Here is a 23113-nt window from a genome sequence, read left to right as displayed (position 1 = left end):
ATAGACGGATGTCAATCGTGGATTGAAGCGACACAAAAACAGTGGAGTGTGGATTTAGAATGAAAATGCGTAGTCGGTGGCCGCATATTTTACGAAATTTGGTACTTTTTGTGTATAAACAACACCACTACGGTTTCCACCGACTACATATTTTTGTTAAATATAAGTATTTTTGTTATTTAACCAGAATATCATACTTTTATAGGCACCTACCTGTTTTTAGCTTTGGGTACAATACATTACATTTTAGATTACTATATATTTTTTTTTGTAGTCTGGTTTCGGATTTTGAAATTTTATTTTACTACAACTAAAACCTACACAAAATTAGATAGAATATATTGTTTTTATACTCAAGTCTATATGTAAAAATACTGGATAGATGCAGGCGTTACTTTGCGGAAATCCAAAATATATTATGAAAATTAAGCTTAATTACTCCGCGAACAGCAGGAGACTGGAGAATGTGTATGGTGTAATTTATAATTACTTCAATTCGTACTTCAAAACCACTTCCTAGATACCAGTTCCTAGATGCTCCGGTTTCGGAGTAAGAGTGCTGTTCGCGGAGTATAGCAAATTAAGCTTATTTTTCATAATGTAAAAATACATCAATATTAATATTAAGAGAAAGGGATAACGCATCGGATTTACACCCCTTGTATTTCCTCGCGTGCCATTACTCTGCTTGTATACTTTATTATTCAAAGGGATAATTTATGTTTCGGGTTAGTAGGTCGCGATTAAGATACTCTCGATTCCGCTGTGCAAACAAAGAGGCGGGGTACTGCCATTCATCACAAAGAGACGACGACGAGATCGTTCGCCAAACGCGTTCCCAAGTGTTTGAATTCCGAAGTTGCTAAACCGGATTTCGCGATTTCCATGTACTGGCCACGAATTTCTTACTATTAGAACCGTTTATCCACGACCTGTTATTCGTTTGGTGATTCGGAACACTAAGTACAATCAAGATGAATAAAAAAAAATAATGACATAACACTATCACAGCCTTTATCTTAAAACAGAAACCAAATTGGTTTGTCAGAAATCTATAACTTTTACCGGGCTTTTAAAAATAGTGGGATACGTTTTTACGTATTTCTTTCCAAAGACGATATTAGTAATAAAATCAACGAGGTTAGATTTTTTGTTCACAGAAATTCTCTGCGTAATAGGAAGTCACTATCGGGCAACCTTTTATCATGCACAAAGTATGACAGATAAAAACCTACTAACGAAACGTCGGAAGACACTAGAAATAATTTTAAAATGACAACAATTTTTCTAATGTCGATTTTAAGTGTCTCACGAACGTTTTATGTTTGTGAGTATAAAAGGTTTTTATTTGTCATTCTTTATGTATTTATTATTATTTTTGTGTCATGATTTCGAATTACGAAATTAATCTCCGTGAAAAAGAAATCATTCATTGGTTTTTTATCAACTGATTTACTGAACACACACAAATTTGTCTGCTTGTCGATTATAGCAAATAATTACATATAAGCTTCATGTTATTTGTATATAAACTTATGTATAAAATATAGGTAAAAAAAAATTCAAACCTCGACTTTCAATATAATTTACATTATTCTACTAATCAAGTCCAATAATTTGATACCCATTTTGAGGGAGTTGTGAAATAATAATCATTTCACCATTTTGTGGCGGCGGCCATCTTTCACCGTTTTCATTTCATTTTCTTGAAAATAAGTAAGAACACTTCCTAAACAAAATCGCTTCATCCGTTCGGGAGCTAACACGCCACAAACAGACACACACACACGCACATCCATAAACACAGACAAATCAAACTTGTAAAACCTCGTTGTTTTTGCGTCTGAAGGGGTTAAAAACGATGAGAAAACTAACACATATACAAACTCTGACCGGAGGTGGTTTATACCACCTCCGGTCTGTCGCGTTAACTTAAAGTATCATATTCCAACGTTCCAATGCGGTTCGCGAACGCGTTTGTTGACAACAATGAAATAGTGTCGCATGGAACACTGGAACAGGATGTGGTGCGGTGCGTCGACCGCAATACAACGAAATTTATACACGATCCCATAGGAATTGCTGGTGGAAACTTTTTCAATAAAAAACATCTATAAAGCCTAGTACTAACTGGAATCCTTGGCCTTTGATAGACCTTCCTGGCGCAAAAGTAGTGGTCGGTACCCTTAGTACAACATTTGCTCGCACGCAATCGTCGAGTATTAAAATACTTGCATATCAGAGTAAAATAAATTATGTTCGTTGTTCTAAAGTTCAAACTTGCCTGCAATTCTTCAGTTAAAGCTTTTGAAAATTTGTATAATATAAGTACGAGATTTGCGACTCCTAAATCGACGACTTTGACGGTATCAAATCAAATCTTGGGCAAATCTTGTAGTAAGTCTTACTGGTCTAGCGGAAGGCTTGACCTTGGCAAGTTACTATCCTGACATTTAGGATTTCTGGTAGTTCCGGTACTATACAGCGTAGAAACTAGATGGATTGTAAGTTTATCACAACTGACACACCCCTAACAGTACAATATGTTGTTTTTAATTGTATTCCCGGAATATAAAAATAGCCTATGCCTATCTCAACGATACTAGCTATAAAACGTGTAAATGAAAATCGGAATAATACTGTACAGGCTTTTTACAGGTATATTATACATTATGTACTGCCTCTTAGACTTATATGTGAAACCGAAAACCAAATAGTTTTTAAGTAAACCACTGCCATAATTTTAGTGAAAGAAATCAGATAAAGCTCAAATATCATTTGCAAAATGTGACTCCTATCGCTTTATTAGGTACGCGTCGCGTACCGGAGGTCCTATGCGCGTGTCAGTATTTTATCTTCAATATGGTTGTCATAAGTAAACACGTTAAGATTTTTTTGAATTCGTTTGTATGGAAAAATAAATATGCTTCTTTTAATTTCATATTTTTACAGGTTGATTCCTTATAAAATATACTACATCCTTCAATATTATTATTCTGTTACACGTTGTTTATGAGCAAAATTTCATCAAGACTGGTGGCAGTGGTCGAGTGTAACAGTTGAAAAGCACAGACAAGCTTTTACATTTATAATAATATTAGATGGGTAGGTTTTGCAGTAAAAATCATCGTGTATATTTCTAGGATCTCAGATGAATACTTTAAAAACAAATTTTATTAAAATCCGTAATTTTAGCATAGTAAAACCTGAGTTCCTTCTCGGTAGAGCTATCCAAAAGGAACCGTGTATTTTTGCTGGGATAAAAAAGACAAGGATTCGTCACTCTAAATCTCTAGCTATTTTCAAAGGCTGTGTTAAACATCACTATATATCTATAGTAAACTAGCTGTTGTTGCCCGCGACTTCGTCTGCGTTTGATTTTGTTTTTAAAGTATTCAGTATCGCTAAGCCTTAAATGAGTATAGTAGTAGTATATATATATATATATAACATGTGACTGTCAATTAATTATAGACAAATAATTTGCAATATAATTAAATTGCGACTATAATTAAAGATCTAAGCTATTATACTATCTCTTAAGTTGGACCAGACTGCTCACGGTGTGCCAATTTAATTTAAAATCGGTTAAGTAGTTTAGGAGTCCATCGCGGACAAACATCGTGACAGGAGATTTATATATATTAAGATATATATAAATATTTATTTTATATATATATATATATATATATATATATACATATATATATATATATATATATACAATAATTTTTATATTCTGCCTGTGCTAGCCCTGCTGGAAGCCTAAATGGCCTGCAGTCTACCTGTTGCCTTAGTATAATTATGTACTCGAGCGAAAAAACCAATACAGCCACCTCAGCGTAAATCTGCTAAACAAACATCAAACGTTTGACAACTTTATACAAATTTACAAATAAACAATCATCCAATATTAAGTTTACTTATCCGCATCGTGGATCCTTCTCATTCTATGAGAAGACCAGCAAGATGATTACGTATCTCGCGACAGGCTTGCGACAGGCGTAAATCTTGCAATCACCGCTGTCAGACGTCACTTTTCCATAAAATAAAAAAACAAAAGTGACATTTGACAACAGTGATTGCAAAATTTACGCCTGTCGCAAGCCTGTCTCAAGCCCGTCGCGAGATATTAAATCACCCTGCCGTGCCTTTTAGGTGTACAGTTATGGTTTTATGATGTTGATGTTTAGTTAACTTGATAAGTTACATTATAGTTGTATTTGGAGGCGGACTAGACGCTAAAACACGTGCCGCTTGACTGCACTAGTGAATCGGTCCGATGCACGGTACACCTCAGTTCTTGAATAATTAATTATTATTTAGCGTGTGTATACCAAAGCAGACTAGTTTTTATTGCACCGATAACACCTAGTAATGTTAAATGTTTATGTTAACTACTGTCTGGTGGGTCTAGCATAAATGTGGGTTAGCATAAAAAATTACAGATATGGCAGTGGCGTTCACTGATTCAACGTTTGACAAATCCCTAGAAACTACCCGTGAGCGCAGTGGTTTAAAGTTGGAGGTCCCGCAATTTATTCTCGGAATTCAGAATTTCTCTGGTCTGGTCTGGTGGAAGGCTCGGCCATGGCTAGTTACCACTAGTCAGACGTGACTATGCGATTTAGCATTCCGGTACGATGTCTGATAGAAACCGATTAGGGGTATGGGTTTAATATAACTGCCATAACCTTAACAGCTTAGCCTGTCTTAGACTGCATTAACACTGCACTGCACTGCACTGCATTGGACTCATTTAATTACAATTTTTTTTTGTCAAATTTTTTAATTTATTTACTATAAAACAAAAATTGACAGATTAACGTTACTCCAATGTTTAGTTTACCCAGCCAACTACAAGGCATGGATCTCCTCCCACAATGAAAAGGTTTTAGGGCGTAGTCCACCATGCCCAAGGGTGAATGGTAGACAAATTAATTGAGCGGTTAATCATAATATACGAGACAAGACAACATTATTAGCGACGTTCGTGTTATCGGCCGAGCAGTGATGTTTGCACATTGAGATGCCCCGATAGGGTCGTTGTCATCCCGGCGTCGGTTGCGGACCAACGCATTGTTCTCGCTCCAGGGGGCACTAACCCATGTGCGCCGATTAGATACGGCCGCCGGGATATGACGAGCAAACACACTGCACGCGTAAACACAGTTTACGAAACAGTTCCCAAAGATAACAATCATCTGGCGAACGTGACCGAAATACATCCCGGTGTTTATTTCCCTGTTAGGCAAATTTTTTTATATGTTAATTCTTTAACAGCAATCGTCGGACGTCAAACTGTGACGTCGGTTGATTGGATTTCATCATTTATTTCTAAACGGGTATGAAATCCTTCCAAATTAATCGGCTTGGATATTCTTATTATCCCGTATATCCTCCTTACCAAACAAATCATCGTTGTCAAAGACCTAATTATACTTTTTAAATCGTCATTGTTAAAGACTGTTTTAACAGTTGATAGTAAGAACAGGAGCTACAAATTATCGTGCTCAAAAAATACGTTTTTTTTCTTGAATATAGTTCAACGGGTACATACCAAGATAATATTTTTGGATTTGTCGATAATTCGACCCAGTTGCATGGATCGACTCATCAACTGGGTCGAAATATCGAAAGATTATATCTTAAGAAATTATCTTAAGAAATGTTGATTAACCACGAAAATCTTACTTAAAAATCTTTATTTACTTTGTTTCTAACTTTTTTTTTAAAGAGATAATACATCTCTTTAAAAAAATACTACGACAATACACACATGGCCACCTAGCCCCGAGCTATCGTAGCTTGTGTTATGAGTATTAAGATGACCGATTAATGTTTTTAGGTCTTCTTTTAATATACAGATAAACACAAAGACACTGAAAATCATAAATGTTCGAACCCACAGCCTCGGACTCAGAAAGCAGGGTCATTTCCTAAAAATGGTCTGGGTAAGCCCCCACCCAGTACGTACTAATTATCGTTCTCAACTAGCCCCTTTGGAGTGAATGGGAACGTTCATTCATTTTAAAGAGTTTTATGAAATGAGTTCGCTATTCCCGTTTGTTGACGTAAACGAAAGTGTCGCAAATGAAGTGTGCGGCCACCCGCCCCGCTATTGTCGCGGTGCTATTGTTTGCGATCACACAACGCATTGTTCAAATGCTCTGTAGAGCAAACACGGGGCGTCTGCTCTCAGATAAGCGGAACTGAATATAAGAACCTTAGAACAAATAATGTACTAGAAATGCAGCAATAACTATCGACATAATAAAAATAAAGAAAAACGTGTGTGTACTTATGTACATGCGTTATAATTCTTTGGCGTAACAAGAAAAAAAAAATTTCAAATATTTTTTCTTTTGCCTACGTTTGTAGAAAAAACAGCACTAACAAAAGGAGAAAGGTATTGTTTGAATTATTGAAAGTCAACTGTCAAAGCTTTTTTAGAAACTAAAATGTTGACTGAAGCTAACTTCATGGTGTCGGTTTTTTGTGACGGTGTGCGCGCATTATTATTTACTCTTACCATGTTTCCCTAACGTGTTAAAAGAAGTATAACTTCAACAAAATATAATTTATAATTTATGTATTTCCTTACTTGAAATAACATTATTATATTATATAACGTATATTTATTAAATTATCTCTCTACAAAGGTTGTGCCTGCAAGAGATTGCTTAAAGCAATAAGGCCGCCTTTGCATGTCTACATTGTTTACTGTATACTCCTTACTGTTTCTTTTCCTGTATGTTATACATGCAATAAAGTGTTTCTTCTTCTTCTATTACTTTTTGGACGATCATAACTCACACACACATTAACTTATCGCTTTACACACTCTGGGTAACCAAATCAGAACTTATTTATCGAAGAATTTTTTTGAATTGTGGTAGGGTATCTACTATATCATTGATCAAAGGCAAGAACGCACGACGTGACACCTTTGATAAATACAACCGCTATATTGAAATGTGTGTGGGTTGCGTATGTATCTTTGTATGTAATTAAACTAGGGCGCTCGATATTCCGAGTCCATGACAATACAACTTTTTCTAACGGTGGGAAGTTAGTACTTTGAATTAATAGCTAAGCAGTACATTGTCTCACCGTGATAAATAAGGTGGTTAAATGCTATCGAAATCTCTCACCTAACTTGACCTTTAACTTTATATAGTATAAGAATAAGAATAAGAATAAGAATAAGAAAAATTAAATTAAAATTAGAATAAGTTTGAATCGCTCGAAATCGTAGTTTTCGAGTATCGAAACACTGTAATGACACATACTTAAGGCAGGTTCCTGAACAGAGCTAGCAGAATAAGCGATAATAATTAATATGAGGTGAATTAGGTCTAGGACTGCAAGTTCAAAAACATTATATTAAGGGTAAATAGCCTTCCTTCAGAGAAATTGTTTATGTACATTGATATTTTACGAATAATTTACTATTTCATTTTCTATTATTACTTCATTCTATAGCTTTTACTCTCCACAAAGCTAGTACAGCTGATGAACTTAATAACTATTTACGATATTCACCACAACTTTTTGTGTTTGATGTGTCTCTATTTGATTACCTAGCTTTAAGAGAAGAAAGTAAACCTTAGTAATTCTTCACGATTTACTTACTAATTCGCCGCAACACTTTGTTGTGTATACATCTAGTTTGTCGCGAAGTAACAGAAAAATCCTATTATAACGTTAAGGATTACTTAAACTATAAAAAAACCTTGGGTGTGAATTGCTCTAACTTCGTGACTTAATATAAATTAAATGTGAGATGTTGAAAACAAAAAAAAAATAAGTTTTTATTTTAAGTTTTAAGTCTTATGTTTAAGTTGGCGAACGAAGTTATTACAATCCCCTTACTATTATGAAAACATATATGTATGAACGCTTCATAAGTGCCTGTGATAGGCCTACATGAATAAATTTTGAATTTAAATTTGTGCAATTCAAATTCAAATTCATTTATTTCAAGTAGGCCTACTTATAAGCACTTTTGAAACGTCAAGTATGTATGTTTGTAGTGACTCCACCACCAGTTCGGATAGCAGATTCTACCGAGAAGAGCCGGCAAGAAACTCAGTAGTTACTCTTTTCCAACATCAACATTTACAATCATTTTGCTATCTTGCGGGAGATGAGAGCGAGGCTGGCTGCTTCCAATCTACCTTCATGTGATTCCTTTAAAAAACCAAGTCGTCATACCGAGCGCAAAAATAAACTTTTCAGTTTATAATGGACTGCGTATTAGAAATGAGGAGGCGAAAAGCTTCGTACCTATTCATAACATAGGGATGGAAACCTTCGCAGTACTTTATGTTAAAAAGTTTCCAGATAGCTGAGTTCTAGATAAAACTGAACGACCGCCAGCCCTAAAAACATGTAATGTCATCCTTTGTATTGACGACAGGTATTTCCACGATTTTTTACCGTTGCTTTCGTTTTTGATCTAAATGGGAAAACCGTTCTATTTACCACTGAAAACATTTTGTAAACTTCTGGGTTTACCCAGGAAATCCAGCGTTTCGGTGCTGTTTTGTATTTCAGAAGATATAATAATACCTGAATTAGATACGCTTATCTAATTCAGGTATTATAGTTTTTAAAATAAAAAAAATACAATCGTAAGCAAGTCGCTACTTGCTTACGATTGTATTTTTTTATTTTTTGTTAACTGAGGTTTGTGTACAAAAACTTGCATGGTTATTGTCGGTGAGCTTACAAATTGTTACATAATAAAAAGTATAGCATAGTACAGTGCTGTAGATTTTGTGTTTTATGGCGCTTATAATAAACGTCTTCTATGGCAATGACATCAATTAATTCATCGTTTTTTAATTTTCTCATTTATTGATTTTTTTTTTTTAAGTTTTAAAACGGCCTGTGAAAAATTTATAAGAAAAATAGTAATATTTTTTTTAATAATAAAATTTATTTTTTTTGTTTTTATTTGCCGTTCATTTTGCGTATTTTGATATATAAGCTGTATTTTCGTCATAAATCTAGCCATACTAGTCGTTGTGGTCAACCACTAGCGCTATACAGATTCGTCGAGTGATCCAAATTTGGTGTTCTTAATATAACAGAAATAGAGTTCAATTTGGCAAGTTGCAAGTCTTACCTGAAACATATCTGTGTCAGGATCCTCCGTGTACTCGACTATGACAGCCTGACTGCGGCTGAGTGTGTACGAGATGGAGTGCTGGCTCGCGTCGAGGATAGCTTTGCTGCTGTGCGGTGTCTTCACGACATAGTGCTTCGAGCGACGCACGCCGTTCGCCGCTGGGCGTCTGTATAGCACGAACTTGCTGCGGCGACGCCCACGCTCGCCCGCTGGAAGGAACCCGTTGTATCTGCAAATAAATATCGTTTTTGATTTATGTCACTCTGGTACTTCACTGGTGGGTACTTCTGCCTCGTTAGCATATTTAACTACGAATCACGAGGGTCTACACAAGAATTTCAGGATCGGACATAAAATAAATAGGTTAGATAGATAGATAAAACACTTTATTGCAAACAAAAAATAAACGACACAAAAGACAACTTAATAAATTTAAACAAATATTGGTATGCAAAGGCGATATTGTTGCTAAGGCAATCTCTTTCAGATAACCCTTGGGGAAAGTAATTAAAGGTAGTCAAGAGTAACGGTGCAATATATGAATACGAATACGTACTAAAATATATATAATCGCTGACCTATTATACAATATAATATATAATATAATATATATATTCGGTATAAGTGAAACACCAACCAAGTGTGATAGTGCGAATTAGGAACGCTCGTAGCTTTACTTGAAATTTTACAAATGTAGCTGTCGCCTTGAAACCTAGTCCTCTTACGTACTGTTCATATGAGTTATTATTTATTCAGTTTATTTATTACGTACAATAATAAATAAATAATAATTAAATATACTACGACAGTCCACACATCGGGCCCAAAGTAAGCGCAGCTTGTGTTATGGGTACTAAGATGACTGATGAATATTTTTATGAATAATATACATAAATACTTATTATTAACATATAAACACCCAGACACTGAAATACATTCATCTTCATCACACAAACATTTTCTAGTTGTGGGAAACGAACCCACGGCCTTGGACTCAGAAAGCATGGTCGCTGCCCGCTGCGCTAATCGTAATTCTAATTCTAATGTGTAATACTTACAGTATAAATCACTGGTAATTAATTAGACGGTTGGGGACGGAGTGGGGTGGATAAAAGCAATCCTTTATCAATATCTGAATTTTTAGAGCGGTCATAGCCCAGTCACTTCATTTCACTTTCGGGGTGCCGATAATCGATTTAATACGGTACTGAAATATCACTTGCTTCAACGGTGAAGGAAAACATCGCGATAAAACCTGCCTGCCTGAGAGTTCTCCATAATGTTCTCAAAGGGTCCACCAATCCGCTTTTGGCCAGCGTGGTGGACTACGGCCTTAACCCCGTCTGTGGGAGGAGACCCGTGCCCAGTGGCGTGCATTCAGTTTCTTACAAGGGTATGCATACACCAGGAATATTGCATAAAACGGCACAAATTCTCCTCCTATTCGAGTTATATATCAATGTTAGGGTAGGCACTGCTTTTGTGCATGTATAGAGTGCACGCCACTGCCCGTGCCCTGTATTAAATAAATAAATATAAATAAATAAATATACTACGACAATACACACAACGCCATCTAGCCCCAAAGTAAGCGTAGCTTGTGTTATGGGTACTAAGATAGCTGATGAATATTTTTTTTTTTTTTATGAATGAAATACACATAAATACTTATAATATACAGATAAACACCCAGACACCGAAAAACATTCATGTTCATCAGACAAACATTTTCCAGTTGTGGGAATCGAACCCACGACCTTGGACTCAGAAAGCAGGGTCGCTGCGCACTGCGCAACTAGGCCGTGTGTTGGGTTAATAATATGATGATGATGATGATGAGTTGAATTCTTCTCATCTCATATGTATTTCATATCAGTATAAACCCTTTTGAGGCGTAGGTATAAAATCATTTAAACGGATATAGGTTGAGTAAACAATTAGGCGGTTCAAAAATAGCGTGTGCTAAAATCAATATGCAAACCTCCAATTGAAACCTATTCATCTCAAGTCTAGCTCATATAAATAAGAACTTGTGTTTTTCATGTTCTCAGTACGATAAACCCTTTGTAAGCGACAAAACCATTTTCAACGGATTAATAGGTGTGGCGGTAATCAATTAGGCGGTTCAAAAGTAGGGTGTGCTAAAATCAATCCTATCCGTATTCAACGCCGCCTTGCGTGCAAAGCGGCGCGGCAGGCCCGCAACCGTACGTAATTAAATTACAGACTAAAATCATAGTCACTAATGCGTTATTAGTTCAGTCGTAGACAACATTTTATTCCCGCGGGTAAACGGTTCTGAATCATATTCACTATATTAGTATTCATCATCGTCATTATTTCAATGCTTTTGATGGCCGACTGGCGCAGTGGGCAGCGACCCTGCTGCCGAGTCCAAAGGCCGTGGGTTCGATTCGCACAACTGGAAAATGTTTGTGTGATGAACATGAATGTTTTTCAGTGTTGGGTGTTTATATGTAAATTATAAGTATTTATGTAAATTAATCATAAAAATATTCATCAGTCATCTTAGTACCCATAACACAAGCTACGCTTATTTTGGGGCTAGATGACGATGTGTGTATTGTCATAAAAAGTATATTTATTTATTTATATTTATTTATTCAATCGATTAACTTTTACTCGGCGCTTCTTACGAGAAGTGCAATAACTAAAAATAGTATGACTGAAAAAAAACCATACGCGATATGCAGGGCATATAAGCCGCTAATTTCCAGCGGCCACCAGTTACTAATTTGAGGTCGTCTGTCCACCTCGTTGGGTTTAACCAACGCTGCACTGCTTACCAGTGAAAAGTCGCCATTATAGCAACTTGGGACTCCAACCTCTATCGGTCCTCCGAGCTATGTGCCCCACCTTTTACCACTTCAACTTCGCAGGCAAAACACGAGATACAATAATACATCAATATTACATGCCCAAACCATGACCATCGTCTGAATTCATCACCAAACTAGTTCTACACTAGTAATGAATTGTAACTTAAATGACATCCAGAATTTTAAGTTAAACGCCATCAAGTACCTCCCGATTTCGGGTACAATTCCAGGCAGAGGCAGTTTGGGAGTTAATAATTTCTGAATTAATAATCTTTGTTCTGGTATGGTTATTAGTATGTTTTTTTTTAATACGCACAACCTGCAGTATGTTATCCTTTTGTTTTCCTTATCCTAAGGTTGCCTGGGAGAGATCGCTACGAAGCGATAAGGCCGCCATTATTATACTGCTTCTGTGTTTTATTATTCTTCTTCTGTATTTTTATTTGTGTGCAAATAAAGAGTATAAATAAATAAATATGGTCTGGTAGAAGGCTTCGTCCGTGACTAGTTACCACACTACTGAGAAAGACATGCCGCCAAGCGATTAAGCGAGTAAAGGTAGGTTTAATATAACTGCCATGTTAGCTCGGTACAATGTTAGACTGCATTATAACTTACCACCAGGTGACGGTACAATGTTAGACTGCATTATAACTTACCACCAGGTGACATTGAGGCGAAGGCCTAACTTGTTGCGGAATTTAAAAAGTACCTAATTAATCGATAAATATTTTAAGCCTAATAGACAATTAAAATATCAGACAGGATAAAAAGAAAACTCATAAGCAGGCTCGTTAATGTAGCGTCATGTTATATTGTGTTAATCTCGGACAAGGTCTTTTTGTGTGCCAAATTTTATCCAAATCCGTTTATCCTTTTATTGAGCGGCAAACATACGTGATGTTTATTTTAACTTATCAAACATCAAACTTTCACATCCATAATATAGTAATATTTGTTTGTTCGGATCAACAACTTGTCAACAACACAAATGTGGCACAGAAAAGGTTAGTCCTAAGTCCTAATGGACTTTTTGACCCTAGAATTGAATATAGGGTTTCCAAAATCGTTCTTTCGATTGTCAGTTTAGTTAGAAGTTAGGGAGAGACAGAGTAATTGAGTGAGTCAGTGATGAATAAGTGAATGGTTTTTCGTAATTTTATATTATAACAGGATTTATTTCATACAGGTGACACGAGAGCGAAGATGCGGGCACACTTAGTGTGTGATAGGGGTAATATTCGACATGATGCACACATGAAAAATATTCAAGTTAAAGAGCTGCGTATATAGTACGAGAACGAGTCAAGTGTTAATGAATTTAATGAAGACTCTCATATAAACCGCAATAAATACCTCGGCGCCGAAGGTTGAGTACGCCTGCATTTAGCATTAGGCGGGCGGCGTAGCATCACTATAACGCCGCTATTTCGTTTAATTAAAATTTTAAAGCATCATCATAACACGATCAAAAATAGTCCTAACATATAAATCTTTCGTGTGTTAAATTATTACTTTAAAACTGATGTAAATTAAATATTGTTGGCAAGAATGAATGAATGAATATACTTTTATTCACAAAATACAAATATAATAGAGCGTTAGGGTAGAAGGTATATATATATAGAATTTGGCGGCCTTATCGCTATATAGCGAAAATGCTACAGATGCATGTGTATTGGATGATTCGAATGTATCAACGGGTTTTATTTTTTTTTTAATATAAAAGTTTACGAAGGCGCACAAATAGAAATCGAAAGTAATTATCTAAAGGTATGTCATTAATACTTATTTTCGAAAAAACTTTTATAAATAAGTGATTTTCCATTCGCCGAACGATAAATAAAGATCACTTTAACTTAATGAACTTTGAAGTTTTGATTTCAGGTTATAGAAAAGTTACGTAAACGATAAAAAAGCTTGTGAAGCAACCTTACCAACCTTGTTAAAGCAATAGGCTTTAACAAGATTGCTTCTTAAATATTTTCAAATGAGATGGTGATAACAAAAATACCACCGGCTAAGTTTGTTATGGGCTTATTTTTAAACCAGGGCGCGTTCGGAACCCTCGTAGCTTTAATTTTAAGTTTGTTATCGCCATTACTGACTCCTATGTACACATTTTGTCAACGAATCAAAAGTGCCATATATGTGCCTATTTGAATAAAGAAATATTTGACTTGACTTGACTTGGTCGCTGTTGTGTAAGAAATCTATTGTTTTTTAAGCTATGTTATCGAATGATAAAAAATCAATTCAAAAGAAATATAATGTCAAAACTAAATATAGTCAAACCGGCGAAGTGCGAGTTGGAATTACACTCGAAGGTTTCCATAACAAGTTGAAATATGAAATTTGACAAACAACATAAAGGATCAAGCAAAAACGACAAGGCACGGTTTTGGGGTACACCCATTTTATTTTCAACTTTTTTTATTATTATTCAAAACAATACACAATACACCTGTTGAAATTTCAACTATATCTATTACGGTTCATGCGATAGACAAATAGACAAACTGATGGACGGAGGCATAGTTAGTTATATCCCGTTGGCACTCTTCAGGTAATGAACGCCTATGCAGGACGAAGAAGACGAATATCTAAAACTCACCTTAGGGATTGGAATGATGAATAAAAAATAACCCAATTCCAGTCGGACATGCGAAAAAATGTTTGTGTATGTATGGGAGCCCCTATAAACATTTAATTTATTCAGTTTGTTTAGTACGTTTTAGTTTAAAAATACATCATCTGTGAAAATTTCAACTATCAAACTTCCGACGGTTCATAAGATGCAGCCTGACCGACGGATCGGCGGACAGACGGACAGCGGAGTCTTAGCAATATCCCCGTTATACTCTTTGGGTACGGAACTCTAAAAAGATATCGATTATTTAGGTACTTTGTATGTCAACTTCACCGGAAGTGTGCTACGTACGTGCCAACGTCTGCAGTAGACAATCGACGCGTCGAGTGATGTCATGCACCGTAAGTTTTTGTTAAGTCGTAATAACAACGTGAGACAGTAACGGTAGTTTTTACATGCTGCTTCTGCGTCTTATTCATTCGGTAGCGAACGTTATCGTTTCTACTCCATTAGCGCAGTATAGCGAGCATACAGTAGCGTTACTTATGTTAAATGTAATGAATGCTACCAATATTAGCGAATACTCCTTAGAGCATTGGTGGGCACAGTACAAAACTTTGCCAGGGACAATAAGGGTATTTATAATTTCTGAATTTTGTCTGGTTTGGTCTGATGAGAGGCTTAGCTGTGGCTGGTTACTGCGACTGCGCTAGCGACTTAAACGTGCCTCTACGCCGCGAAGAAACCAATTGAATATGCGTTTTATATGCAGTGTGGTGGCGGCACGTCAGATAACAATACAGTTGTCTCCAGTCTTCGTCTGACCGCGACTAAGGGAATATGCGACTACTACCATCAACTGCGATCACAACCCCATCTGGCCACTATAAATAAATAAATATACTACGACAATACACACACCGCCATCTAGCCCCAAAGTAAGCGTAGCTTGTGTTATGGGTACTCAGATGACTGATGAATATTTTTTTATGAATAATATACATAAATACTTAGAATATACATATAAACACCCAGACACTGAAAAAAATTCATGCTGATCACACAAACATTTTCCTGTAGGGAATCGAACCCACGGCCTTGGACTCAGAAAACAGGGTCGATGCAAACTGCGCCAATCGGCCGTCATTTGTCATCGGAGGATTTGCTTTTAATCACTATGGTGATTAAAACCAAATCCTCCTTTTGGAAGAGGTCTTTAGTCAAGTAGTGAACTGCTATAAGCTATGGATTAGTTTAATATAACTACATACACCTAAACATCCCTTAGCATTCGGTGATGTTGCAGTCACGGGCTAATTTTCAAAAAGAAAACTACCCAAACTCCGTTAGAAAAACAGCTGAGAGTGCAAGCGATTTGCTTATCTGATAGTAACGTGTGGGTGTAAAACTTTTAACATTTAAGTTATAGATAGCAAGACATACAATCTTGAGGAATTTGTTTTGTTTTTATTAAATAGGTACACTTTTTATATATGGATATGGCTTTTCATTTATGGGATATGCAATATACCAATTCACTTCTTTAACACTTTATGAAACGTACTATTTTGTACTAAGATTGTCGTGTATAATCAACGTTTCTTAAATGTCCCGGGCAGAATCTGACTACCCGCTTTCATGTTATTTTTGTTGGACAGCGGGTAGTTAGATCCAACTCGACATCTCGCACCTCCGCAGTCCCGTCGTGACCACGATCCATGCAACTGAGTCGAAATATCGACAAAAACCATAATAATGTTGTGGTGTGTACCCGTTGAACTATTTTTAAAATTGTATGAAACGTAACAATAATGTTATGATACTCGTAGATTTCAACACGATTTCAGACTTCCTTTTGGCTGTAAATTCGTACCTGAACTGTATGATTGATACACTATATTGCTGTTAGGCAAGAAATGGTACAATGTCGATTCGTTCACGTCGCATGGGAAGCCGAGCAAGTGCAGCTATTGTGAGCTATTGTATAATTTCGCGTAACTGCGTTGACATAATGTGTTCTGCTGCTTGCAATATTCCGTTGGGCATGGCGAGAAATACAAGATGCAGGGTTTCCTAACTAGCGTGTATTCTAAACCGATGGCAATGCTTCAAGTATACAACAAACTTAACTATGTGATTGTTTATAAAAAAATAAAAATTAATAAAACCTTTTTCTGGCTTTACATAGTAATAGCCAAAGTCAGGAATTTGATGAGATAATAAAAGTTAGGGAAATTTATATATAGAACAATAGGTTTAAACTATTTGGATCAAACACTTAATATAAGTAAGCAAATAATAACATAAAAAAGGACTAAATAGGATTCCAATTCCGATTTCCATGAGAAATCTGTAAGACGGGGTAACTCGAAAACAATTGACAAATATACCTACAAACCTGATACAACCGAAATACACGGCTATATCTTTCGATTGCCATAATTCGCATCAAATCCAAGAGCCACCAAAACTATTGAAGCCGTGATACAGAAATCACCTAGAATCACTAAATTGTGTGAGGGGGATCACACAATTGGGTCAGACTCTTCTGTATAGAAAGCCGACCCACCTTAATTTTTCTTTATCTCCTAAACTATAAACAACACTAAATACTTTTTTCGTAACGTTATTCTATGCTTAATACATTTTATTATTAATAGTATTTTTTTAAAGGTTATTAGTTATCGGTTTATCTATTTGTACAACGAAACTTTAAATAAAAATCGAATCTTTTCTCTTCACGATATTAGTATTGAAATAAATCGTGCAATAGGCAAATAAATAATTTAAAATTTAAAGAAGTACAAGAAACAGGGATATCTGGTGTAATGCCCAAGCGGAAACGGCAAAGACATTCTATGGTGTTGAATTTTTAGTAGGTGCTATGTTACATATTCCCGTATGGTTGCAGTTTTAACTTTCAACATGTCTGGCTTTCAGACTGCCGTCTGGTACAGATGACGTCTAGTTTTGAGTATGAACGTAGCCAAATTAAATACCGCTCTCAAATGCTTGCAACGTTTGCGTACGCCAAACTTATGCGTACAGCGTAGTTAGTCATGCATAAGTCTTTTAATAAAAATCTAGCTTTCTATGACTATATTCACTAAATTAAAAAAGTAGTTGATGCATCGACTTGAAATTTTTAGTTATATTGTGAGATATTTTTATTCCTTTATTTCCAGGGTATAGACATTCAAAGCGTATCGCGAGTTTTTAATATAAATTGATTGTAGACAATGCCACGGCGCAGTGAAACGTTGTGGCCAGGATATAAATCTACATCTATCCTCCTAATAAAAAAATAAATATTTCTTTTTATGTTTGTACGCAATAAGCTCGGAAATAACAAGACTGATTTTAACCATTTTTTACCAGTACAAAGATAATTTTTAAAATCCCCCCCCCCCCGCGAGACCAGACGTCTCCCGCGGGATTTGTAAAAAACCGTTATTAACGCCGTCGAACTCGCGGACAAAAAAAAAGTTACTATTTAGTAGCAGCTACAGCGTAGTGGATAAAAACCTCCTTTATTAATGAAGAACTTACCCAAAACTCGGATCGTGAACTAGAGAGTCACATTTGCCATTGTTGGAACACGATAAAAAATATTTAGGTACCCCTTGGAAGTGAACTTTAATCTGTTCCAACTATTTGTTAAGATCAAAGTTTGTCAAAAGGAAGCGCGGTTATAATCTGCTTAAAATCGGTCTATCTTGAATAATAGGATCTTAATGATAGGATATGGGGAATAATAAACAGTATGTATTAAGTGATAGACTCAGACCAACAATTACGATTCTGCGTAAAACTCCGTTTGAATTAAAAACCACACAGGGTTTTATTACAAGTAGATCCTTTAACAGAGCTCGTCTTGGGAAGTATTATTTTTATGCCATAATATTTGTTTATTGTTCAAAAAAACATAGGTACAATTTACATTACATCTGCACTATAGGTATAACTGATATTAATGTTATAATTTACACGGATATACAGAAATCAACTGTCCCTAAGCTATGTATAAACCTGTGTTATAGGCGACAGTGCTCTCCTTATAAATATGGCTCGTTTAGAACAAGAAAAATTACAGGCACATGCGGCTTAACACTTACACCTCAGGTATCTGGAAACAATATGGCGGGTATTTGTAGGAAGTTTTCCTTGCATGCTATGCGAAATGCTGTTGTGTTTAGGTATATTTTAGCTAGGTCCGTCGTTTTACTTGATTTTATTAAAAAAAAAAACTTGACGGGCTGTCATTTGAAAGTCGCTATCACTTGAAGTAGGAAAATAATTCCAACAATAATAAATAGTAATAAAATAAAAAAGACTTATTATTCCTTGATTGAAAAAGAACAAAAAAAAAAAGAACATGATAAATATAAAAATAGATAAGAATATAAGCTTTTGTAAATTTGTTACGTTAAATATTTTTTTTTTTGACAAATTGAGTTATGAAACCAAGGACCCCTTGTGGGTAAAGGCCTCCTCCATTTTCTGCCACTCAGCTCTGTTTAGCGCTCTTTCAAGCCAGTTCTCGCCAGCCACACTCTCTTATCTAATTCCAACAATATGCAACATTTATTAATAAGACCCACGCAATCTCTGAAAGTTCTTGCTCTGAACAGTGAAAAACTTAACATAAACAGTGTATTTTAAGATTGTAAAACTATGTCGCCTCCCCTTGGGCTCTTGCTCAGCGACACTAATACTTGAAATAGAAGTTGTTATAATCGAATTACTGGTGAGGGTAATATAACCCTAGCCAAGCCTCACAACTGACGGGGTCGATGTAAGTATCTTGTAACGTATGGGTTTAAGGATGCCATAGCATAGAACGACATATATCTATGTAAAGTAGTCACTGATGTCGCAGCGTAGATACTGACAAATAGCCTGTCAAGTCTGCTATTGCAGTCGTTGCTCAATCGCCAATGACAATAAGAAGTAATGTAATAAAAAAAGCGAAGCGGTGATAGCCTAGTCGGTAGGCTAAGGCTTCGGCTTTCCTTTCGCAGTCACGCACCACTGACTTTTTCGGAGTTAGGCCAACCTGAGCGACTACTGCGTACTGGCAGTAGCAGGGCGTACTGGCGAGTTCAAAAATTATTTAAATCTCCAATCTATATTCCGTTAACTCAGTAACCGTTTAGAGCCTCGCCCATATCTGCGTGCAAGTGAAATTTTTATAACATCTTTGGAGGTATTATCTAGCAGATTCTTCCTTCCGATTATCTAAGCAGAAGTTCCTTCGATCATTAAATCTACCTAGAAAATTTAAAGTTCGATATAAAAGCCCCTACAATATTATAGAGACATTCGCATCAAAAATTGATGCAGATATCCTTTTAAACTGTCCTAAGCTGGTCGATTTGGGATACAGTTTACTCACGAAATAATCTTTCATAGAATATTGTATCAATTTACCGTCCATCGTCTGTTTATACAACAAAGAATGATTAGGATGACATATTTTCCACATTTTCCCAGTCAAGATGACTGGGAAGATGGACGAATAAAGGTTTGGCACAGGAAGATCCATTATCTTCCCTCTTCCCTCTTGATATTTAAGCAATATAAATATCACTTGTTTTAACGGTGAAGGAAAAACATCGTGAAGAAACCTGCATGCCTGAGAGTTCTCCATGATGTACTCAACGGCTCGTGAAGTCTACGAATCCGCACTTGGCCAGAATGGTGGATAACTTCCTAAGCCCTTCTCATTTTGAGAAGAGAGACCCGTGCCCTGTAACAGCCCGGTAATTTTTTGACGCTGATAATAATGATGATGATGTATCTAATAGCAAATTCAATAAACAATGTTTATTATTCCTACTTCATATAACTTGCAACGTATATGGCCAAAGGAGTATGTTTGTAGCATGTGGTCAAAAAGCAGAGCACGCTTTTTTTTAAAAAAAAAATATCAACAAAAAACGAGATAAATAGGTTGCCTAACCGTAACAAAAAAAAAAGGTCTGATGATCTATTAAATTACAGAAATCAATTTCACGCTCTCAAACTCCTTTGTTCTTAATCTTAATGTTTTAATTTTTTGTGGATGGCAAGTTGAATATGACGGCCGACTAGCGCAGTGGGCAGCGACCCAGCTTTCTGAGTAAATGGCCGTGGGTTCGATTACCACAACTGGAACATGTTTGCGTGATGAACATGAATGTTTTTCAGTGTCTGGGTGTTAACCTGTATATTATCAGTATTTATGTATATCATTCATAAAAATATTCATCAGTCTTTTTTTTTTTTAATTCTTTATTTATTCGGGACTTTTCTTAACAATAAGAATGTCAGCCCCATCGTTCCCTTTACAAAAATTGATACTTCCTTTCTCTTATCTTAACTTAAAATCTAATAGCATTCTGGCTACCTCTGAATAAGGTGCCGCCAGGATAATTTGCCAAATCCCCACATCAGCAAGATTTATTTTAAATTTACATATTAATTGGTCCCTCCATTGGCCTATTCCGAACACATCAGTCATCTTATTATCCATAAAAATATTTATTTATATATTTTAGCACTGTAGTTAGTGTTCTTTTTTTTATAATTTGGGTTCTTCTGGCAAGCTACGATAGCGATGTGTGTATTGTCGTAGTATATTTATTTATTTATATCTTTTAGCACTGGATTTAGTGTTCTTTTTTATAATTTGCTCATGTAAAAACCTGGAGCTGGGAAATTAGCATTGTCCGAATTAGCGACTCATAGATCACGTTAAGCGCATGGTTAATATCCATGATAATCGATATGATTAAATATGATAATCGTGGAATAAAGCAAACCGGCATTAAGTAGAGTAGCGTGGTTCTGATAATTGATTAAGAATCGGCTTCGCGCCTAACAAAGCCTAGGCATAAGTAAATCTCACTCATAAACTCCCCGATGTCAATACTCAATCATAATTAACTGATTGCATCAAAATTTATAAATCGTTAATATTACTGGCACAGTTAACAAAAATAAAATCGATTACAAAGGCTGTTAACCGCAACATTTCCGACATGGTCACGTGATTTACAAATTTCGAAGTAATTTAGTGGGATTGTCCGTGGTTAATCTGAACTTTAAATGGGTATTACCTACTTCCTTAGGTGTAATGTTTTGTTGGAAATTCGTCTCTACGTAACACGAAATAAGTAATAATAAATACTTTTAGTCGAATTCACTTTTTATACGTCTGGCCAAAAGAATGAATGTAATGTTTTCAAAGTTCATTAATTTACGAGTATGTTATACCACTATTAGGTACTTTTAAAATAAACAGATTCCGATGTATGTAGAACAGTTAGAATCATTATCTCAGAATGGCATTAACTAAGAACTTCTACTAATGTACATTTTTAATAAGTATGGATATTTCATTCCCGTTTCAAAGTCTATAATTCATGTTTATTTGTACAATCAAAAAGACGTAGAGATCGTATTTTTTTAGTAATTACAATTTTCATATGCGCATTACTAGAAATATCGATCGGTTAGATAACCAGACACAAAGGTTTTTTTAATAAATACAAAACAGACTTAGCGGATAATGATTACCTAATCTTTACATATCTATACTGACTGTATATATACAAAAACACAATACACGGTGACTTTTTTTTTCGTCCTATAACCCAGTTAATCCGTCCCATTTCTCCTATTCATTAATAATAAATAAATATAATGATCATTGAATGTCCATATCATGGAAAAAACAAAATAATCGAGTAGTGGAATAAAAAACAGAGGCAGTTAGTTATTTCGCAGTGACTTTCTTATTATGTTAACAATCTTTACATGGCCTTTTAGTGCAGAGTTTGTTTTAAAAATAATATAAACAATCATGCGAAATTTAGAAAATCCTTTTTATTATTTTCAATGAAAAAGTAATTAATGTAAACATTGTTAACACAATCAACGACATTAAAAAAAAGGATTGCTGGTATCATGTATTAATATTACTGTAGATATGTAAATACGAGTATCTCGAAGACACGTGAGAGATATAACGGTACCAGCGATTGAAGGAGGAAAAGTTTAACTGTTATTACTTTTTAGAGGAGGATATATTTGTATTGTTAGTAAGTGTCATTGACTTCCTCTAGTTGTATGTTTGCTTTAATGATCACTTCCTTAAGTTTGCTGTTTAGCATCCCTCCTAACTCCTTCGATTTATGATAGACATGCGAAATTTAGAAAGCACCTTATCATTTTATTCATTCTATTCATAAACACACTCGTGTATATTTTTTATTTTCAATATATAATTTGCACGAAAAAGTAATGTAAATATTGTTAACATAATCAACCACGTTAATAAAAAATACAGTATAGCTGGAATCATGTTTTAATATCACTGTATACTGACACGTGAGATATAATATAACCATGTACCAGCGATTGAAGGAGGAAAAATTTAACTGTTATTACTTTTTAGAGGAGTATATATTTGTATTTGTATTTTTATTAAGTGTCATTGACTTCCTCTAGTTGTATGTTTGCTTTAATGATCACTTCCTTAGGTGAGCTGTTTAGCATCCCTTC

The 23113-nt window shown here is 35.4% G+C and overlaps 1 protein-coding gene across 1 annotated transcript in view; it reads right to left on the bottom strand.

Annotated features, from left to right (window-relative positions):
• Nucleotides 1-23113, bottom strand: part of LOC120632283 (protein pellino) — a 107476-nt gene that overhangs the window by 49777 nt on the left and 34586 nt on the right. The window contains exon 3 of the mRNA XM_039902116.1: nucleotides 9134-9365. Coding sequence (XP_039758050.1) covers nucleotides 9134-9365 — 232 coding nt within the window. The remainder of the gene's footprint in view (nucleotides 1-9133; nucleotides 9366-23113) is intronic.

This window comes from Pararge aegeria, chromosome 19 (assembly GCF_905163445.1).
Source record: "Pararge aegeria chromosome 19, ilParAegt1.1, whole genome shotgun sequence".
Lineage (NCBI taxonomy): Eukaryota > Metazoa > Arthropoda > Insecta > Lepidoptera > Nymphalidae > Pararge > Pararge aegeria.
This window is presented reverse-complemented; position numbering and strand designations above follow the sequence as displayed.